Raw genomic sequence first — 7,244 nt, forward strand, 5'->3', positions numbered from 1 at the left:
GGGGAACTTTCCTGTAATTTAATTGTTTATCTGTTAGTTGCAGTGGGACAGGCAGTTAAAAAAAATCTATGCACGCCTCCACATTTTTTTTTAAAGCTGTCCATTGGTCCAGATTTGGAGCCTTTGCCCGATCAATTCTGGCCCCTGAGCCTTACATTTGCCCTAAAGCTCAAATGACATATAATGTAATTTAATTTACCAAATGATGTATTCTTTATGAAAAAATGATACCGCCATTAAAGGATTACACTGCTATTTTAACTGTACTTAAAGACTGCTTTATAGTTTGTTTGTGTTTTTTTAATTCGAGCGTTACATTCACGCTGCGACTTGCGTCAGAAACTACTTCCGGTGTCCACGTAAGGTAGGCATCAGGCGTAAACAGTGTAAGTATCGTGCTATAGTAAGTGTATAGCATCTGGCAGGGCTAGTGTAGCCTCAGAACGGCTCCTACACTAATCTTATGTTTTATCCAGGGCAAAGACGTAATTGTTTTGTTGCGGTGTGCTCTGTCTTCGCCATGTTTTTTCACGCAGGATGTCTTCGTAGTTTGCTATGGACCGGCTGTCGAAGGTCATTCTCACTTGTTTGACTATAGCAACTAGCTGTCGATCTGAAAAATCACCCCCACACCAAATTTATAAAGAAATATTCCTCTACATGGGTGGACAACATTGCCCGCTCCCAGGAGCTCATAATTCTTGTTAATTCACTCCCGCATGCTGCATGCTTTACCGTCTGTCATCATAACTTCCCGTGATTTAACATGAAATTAATTTTAAATGACTTTCTCATTAACAAATACACCTATTCGCGGCCTCTTGATCAAAAGGATCCTTCTGAAAAATTCGGCATACTTAATATAAATTAACTTTACATTATTGCTTTAAATATCAGTCTTTATCCCCGGCGTGCCGGCTGTTATCAGCGTTAGCAAACGCTACCTATACAGTCTTAACTCGATTAAGCGGTGGTAGCTAGGCATAAGAAACGATAAAAATGGCACTAAAAGATATGCCGATTATAAAAGAAGGCGGTCACTTTTCATTTAACATACAGAGCCACGTTTTATGGAGCGTTGTTAGTTTGTTATTGCCGTGCCGCCGGCTCAGTGTTGCCAGATCCTGATGGTGTTTGGCTTGTCTTGCCCAGTGCCAATGAGAAGCGAGTGCAGTGCTAATCCTGGATTACCAAGCGCACGAACCTTACTGCAGTTTAAGACCAGCGGCACAAGTGAATATTAAAATTGACCTACAGTAAACATGGTTATAATCAGAGCAGCAGTTATCCTTCAGTTAGATCTTATTTTGATGGCTCTGATATGTCCTCTCTTCGTCTCTTCCTTTCATATCTTCAGCTTCGTCTATGGACCTCTGCCTGCTTCTTGTGTGTCAGTTAATTCCACTTGATTCACAAGATCAGCACTGGACCAGTTGCCTCAAACACTGCATTTTATAATCATGTGAGTGTGATTTTTCTTTTCCAGAATGGGGAATTTAACCTCCTCCCATCCAAGGGGTCTGTCCAGCACTGCCTGTTTACAGTACGTTCAGGTAAGACCTGCTACATACAAGCAGTTTGTTACTTTGCTGGGTATGGTAGCGTGCAGTGGGTCTTTGTGTAACTTGTTTTCAGTTGTGCAGGTCTCACAGGCTTATGTATTTTTTTATGGATACACAACCATGACATATTCTGTCTGATTCAATACATGTTTTACCTGAAGACTTTTGAATTAAACATATGTCATGCAGCACACCTAGAAGTGACATGTGTGAATACACGTGTTCACAAACAAATATAAATAAATCTGTGACAAGGCCCTGTAATGTTTCAGGGGTATGCCCATCTACTGTAGACTGCATGAAAATGGGTGTAAGGTCTGGGTCTGAAAAGTGAAGCCTTAAATCTGCATTCTTTTTAAGTGCCACCAGGGGGCGGTATGCGTGGCTACAGAAACTGAAGGTACTGCAGAAATTTATGAGGAAAACTGGCTCTAATTTAGTAAATTATGGTCATTCATCTTGTGCGGCTGCATTTTACATACTTGCCTCTAGTATAGGTGTTATATCGGTCCATTACACAGTAGTCAGTCAACAAATCTTTCCATTAAATGACCTGAGTGTGATTACAAAGTGCACAACTGCATGCATCAAGATGCCTTGAGGTTTTCTTGTGCACATCAGTTTTACACTTCTCCAGATCAGTCGCTCTGTGGTATCAGAGCATGTCATCTTGTCAGTGGCATGTTTAACTTTGAAGGCGGTCTGCTTATGAGTGGAGGTGACATCCTAAAATCCATTAAGACACCACCGACTCATCAATAATTAGAAATGTGTTTTAGCCACATGAAGAATGAGCAATCTTTTAGAAACTTCTTAACTTTAAAACAAAGTCTTGTGCATTCAAATTGACTGCATCCTTAAACTTAAAGGCCTTTGCATTCAGGTGTTCCAAACAGGCAAAAATTCAAATAAAACTGGTGGTTAATCAGAATTCTTTCTACATCTGTTGACTATATTCCAGCTAAAGCTATAGATCTGTGGTTACTGACGTTACCTCCTTTACCAGCTTACCCTAAAGTGAGTAGAGCAGACAACACTCTGGTGATGAATCATCAATCTACTAGAAAGAATGCAAAGAGGAGGAGCCGTCGTCATGCTGGTGTAGAAATGTGCTTGTTGCCCTCAAAAAGGAAGCCGTGAAACTTCCACCATAATTCTGCAATTGGGTCTCTGCCCGAAGTGGAGATAAAATCCTTCTCGCCCTTCACCAACTTGATTCCTGCTATGCTGAAGCTGTTTCTGGACTCCACACTCATAACTAAGTATTCTAATTGTGTCTGCCCTTTCAGGATGTGGTGTCACAGAACTGTGTTGTGATATTTTCCAAGACCACCTGCCCATATTGTAAAATGGCCAAAAACGTCTTCAACGAAATTGGCGCAACCTACAAAGTGATCGAACTGGATGAGCACAATGACGGGCGGAGTCTGCAAGAGGCCCTAGCTCAGATGACCGGTGCCAGGACGGTAAGAAGGACCTCACCTTCGTGTGCTTTTTTTTTTTTTTAAGTAGAAGAAGAATCAAAACACACATCTCTGACAGCTTGTTTGTTCTGGCAGCTCTGCCTTCAAGTTAAATTTAGGTGGAGTTAACAAGCATCTTTGTTGGGGTTGCAGCCAAGATTGAGGACTTTATAGGCGCTCAGAATAGCTGACTCTGAGTCAGGATGAATCCCCATAGCAAGTCCCATCTTTTTACATCATAGCCTTTGCTCTGTTGCTCTTTAGTCACTTTCCAATATGCGAGAGTTCTGAAAACATGGAAACGAGGAAGGCTGTCCGCACATGAACACTGTGCATTAAAACAATGAAGCTGAAAAACACATACATAGGCCGTCTGCTTTACCTTCAGGTGTATGCCACTGCAGCCTTGCTCATGTTCCCTGGCCTCAGCTTGAAAGCTGTGAAAGTTGATAATGAATTTTATAATTCAAAATAGGAGCATCTCGACTCAGGGTCGCTGTTAGGGTATGTATTTGTTTTGTTTTTTATCAGAGAAGCCACGCATGTCCTTGTGCTCGTACACGTTATCTGTGAAGTGTTATCGAACCAGATGTTTCAAAGCCCATGTAACTAATAAAGAACAGCACGTAATTTAAATCACCTTGATACTTTTATAGTCTAAATATTTAATCATTACATTTTCATGGCAAATTGAACAACATCTTGCTGCCCACCATCCACAAGGGGGCAGCAGCCCACATTTAGGGGCTCATCGATTTCAACAACTATGTCAAACTTGCAGCCCCTTGGCGTGAACTAGCACCTCCAAAAAGGCCAGTCTGGACCACTGGATCCAGTATTGCTGAGCATGAGGATGTATGCTGTCTTTTTCCTTTTAATTACAAAGTATCTACTCTTTCTGTAATTCCATCCATTTTCTGCTACTTGTCCAGGTCTGGGTTGTGGGGGCAGCAGTCTAAGCACAGATGCCCAGGCCACCATCTCCCCAGCCATCTCCTTCAGCTCTTGCAGCTGAGGCATTCCCAAGCCAGCCTAGAGAGATCTAATTTCTCAAGCATTGCCCAGGTCTGCCCCAGGGCCTCCTCCCGCTTGAAAAATGCCAAACAAACTCACTTAGAAGGCATTATAGTCAGGTGTCTGAACCACCTCAGGAGTAGTGGCTGTACTGTTAGTCCTTCCTGAATAACCAGGCTCCTCACCAGGGTCAGCGATAGGGCTGAACGATATATCGCATTTGCGATAATATCGCGACATGATCAAGTGCAATTTTCTAACCGCAAAGGCTGCGATTATACTCTGGACATGTCCAAATTCATGGGCTGCATCCTCCTGAGGCCGCATTTGTAGACCGATTACGTCACAGCGACGCGCCGAAGGCTGTCCAAATTACTACCATATCCCAGAATTCATAGCGCGGCCCAGCCAAACTCCAGTTTCCAGCAATGGCGGCCGCTACTAAGTTTTAAAATTACTCATACTAATCTTTCTGGGTCACAAAATAAACTTTTAACATATTTTCAGGCGAGAAAGTAGTTGTGTAAACATCAAATATCTGCTCGGTTTATCAAGATATCCCATATTTGCAAAAGTGCTTCGACGTTTTCAGAGGCGTCTGCTACCCACCAGCTCGACAGCTAGCCGGGAGCTCGAGGGTTACTGATGCGGCCGAGAACGGCACAACTCCCGGCACATCATTTTCAGATCACCGCGGAGTTTCGCTGCTCGGGTTAAACGTAATATATAAGTCACTTAGACAACCTAAAAATGTTATTGTTGGGCTTTTTTCAGTGTTTTGTTTGTTCGTGAGTAAATCGGTTTGGCTGAGATTAAAGTTATTAGATTAGATAAAATAAAACTTTATTAATCCCCCGGGTGGGTTCCTCCTTGGTTTTCACACAGCTGACTAAACGTCAAACAGAAAACTTATTAAACAGAAGTATGAGACAGTCGAGAATTTACACCAGTGTCTGGTTATATTTTAGATAGCAAGAAGCAGACGGCCGAGTTTATTAAACTCCACCGAGACAGCGGTGACGCTAATCAGAACTAGCCTTCTGATGACCGTCCAATTTCACGCCTTTAAACTTTAAAGGCGTGTTTGTGTGTGTGTTTATACAATTGCTATTATGTTTGCACTTTATGTGTAATGTTACTGACTGCAGAGATCAGTAAGATGTGTGTATTTTTTATTTATTAGTTTTATTTATTTAATATTATTTTTTAATTGAATGACTGTCTAGTAGTTCACAGATGTCGAAAAACTGAGTGTGGTAAAGCCACTGATTTTGTTTATGTATATTTCTGCAATCTGCACATTGTACTGACTTTCATTTTAATGTTTACACCAGGGTTCCTTGCCAGCACTTTATGCTCAGATGTTTGTAAGCTAAAAATAAACTATTGTGTATGTTCAAATATACTGTTGTGATTGAAGAAGTTAAATAAAAATGTCAGTCATCAATTCATGCATCACCTCATGTCATCATAACAGAGGTCTGTCTTCCAGGAAAGAACAGTTTAAAATTAATGTAATATAGTATTGGCCATACTATATGATGTATTGCTTGTCTTTGTTTAATAATACAGAAGACAAAGACCTTAAAAAATAATCGCATATCGCATCGCAATCGCAATATTGGGGCAAAAAATTGCAATTAGATTATTTTCCATAATCGTTCAGCCCTAGTCAGCGAGCCCTTGGAGGTGGCCCATTTCCTCTACTTGTATTCTTTAGATCACTAGCTGCTCCTACTTTAAGTTGTAAAAATTCATTAACAGCTCACACAGCTGTCAAGTTGGGGCCAAGAAAGAACACAAACAAACCTGGAGCTACAAATAGACTGTGTGTGGGTCTTGAATGCAAGGACAGATTGGAGATGTGAGATGGCACATGAAACTTGGGGGAAAAAACCTAACCTAATCTGAAATCGTTGATCATTAGCAACTCATTCATAGCATGCTAAAGTCTGTATCCCCCTGACACCCTCCCCCCTCTTTTTTTCTCTGTTTAGGTCCCAAGAGTCTTTGTCAATGGCCATTGCATTGGGGGCGGGTCTGATACCAAACAGCTCCATCAGCAAGGAAAGCTGGTGCCTCTGATCGAGCAGTGTGCTTCCTGCTGTGCTGCCACAGGCTCTGAAGGCTCAGGCGCCAGACAGTTTGAGGCGGCCAAATGACTAACCGTTCTTACGGTTTTTATCAATGCACCACTTATCACATGTTTGCTTGAGCTCATGGTACAAGGTGTACATTGCTTGAGCATGACTATAGTATTTATGCATCAAAGTGCGGTGGATACTTGATGTAAAAATACATTTTCATCCAGGGATGTACATTATTATGATAATGATGATGATATTGTTTTTAATATTATTGTTATGGCCTCTGTGTAAAGCGTGGGATTGCTGTATTACTCGTACAGCACTTGTACATGTTTGTTTTATTGAACAATATTACACTTCACTGAACTGTGAACATCTTGATGTATTGATTCTACCTTAGCCGTTGGTTTTTATTTCAGGTAACTTTTCATATTTTGCAAGAGCAAAAGAGGTACACTTTGTAAAAATATGCAGAGTATTGTGCTGTTATTTGCATAAAATGTGAATAAATTTAGTAATTTGTGTATTTTTTTTGCAGTTGTCCTATTGCTTTCTACCACCCCTAAGCAGTCGCGGGGGATTGCTGCCCGTTCCTGGTTCTGCCAGGGGTTTCTTCCTGTTAAAAGGTTTTTTTTCCCTTCCTACTGTCCCCAAGTACTTGCTAAAAGAGGGGGTAATTGATTTTTGAGGTTTTCACTGTATTATTGTAGGGTATTTTCCTTATAGTAGAAAGTGCCTTGAGGCGACTGCTCTTATGATTTTTGCTATTTAAATAAAACACAATTGAACTGAAGTAGACTGATAAGAAATCCTGTTACAAATATACGCATTATGGACAATCTTTAGGTCACGCCAACATTAAGAAGTTCCTGAATCTTTGACTTTAGAGCTAGACATTGAATTCATTAAATTAGTAAATAATAATTACTACAAAAAATAGAGTGAATAATGATTTTCACATATTAAATATGAAGGAAATTCCGTTATAAAGTCGCAATGTGTCCCTTCTACAAAGGGCGCTCCATATGTCAATGCTTCACCTCACATGAGGGCGGGTACTGGTTGCCTTGCCGGGAGAAAGAGATTGTTTTTATTATTTCTATATTTGTTTTTATGCA

The 7,244-nt window shown here is 40.8% G+C and overlaps 1 protein-coding gene across 6 annotated transcripts; it reads left to right on the forward strand.

The window, feature by feature from the left end:
• The first annotated feature begins 309 nt into the window (after positions 1-309).
• On the forward strand, positions 310-6,652 carry glrx2 (glutaredoxin 2). Of its 6 annotated transcripts, none has more exons than XM_085437741.1 (5): positions 367-386; positions 537-573; positions 1,487-1,553; positions 2,852-3,028; positions 6,037-6,652. In XM_085437741.1, the coding sequence occupies exons 3-5, from the start codon at positions 1,488-1,490 to the stop codon at positions 6,199-6,201; spliced, it is 408 nt and encodes a 135-aa protein (XP_085293867.1). In that variant the 5' UTR covers positions 367-386; positions 537-573; position 1,487; the 3' UTR covers positions 6,202-6,652. The 6 variants fall into 6 exon arrangements, with proteins under 6 accessions (XP_085293868.1, XP_085293866.1, XP_085293867.1 ...); XM_085437739.1 differs by having other exon boundaries at positions 371-386; positions 477-573; XM_085437742.1 differs by lacking the exons at positions 367-386; positions 537-573 and adding an exon at positions 310-364.
• Positions 6,653-7,244: the final 592 nt, after the last annotated feature.

The sequence above is a fragment of the Copadichromis virginalis genome, linkage group LG17 (assembly GCF_057382275.1).
Source record: "Copadichromis virginalis isolate Kocher_CV1m ecotype Utaka linkage group LG17, C_Virginalis_male_GT1.1, whole genome shotgun sequence".
Classification (NCBI taxonomy): domain Eukaryota; kingdom Metazoa; phylum Chordata; class Actinopteri; order Cichliformes; family Cichlidae; genus Copadichromis; species Copadichromis virginalis.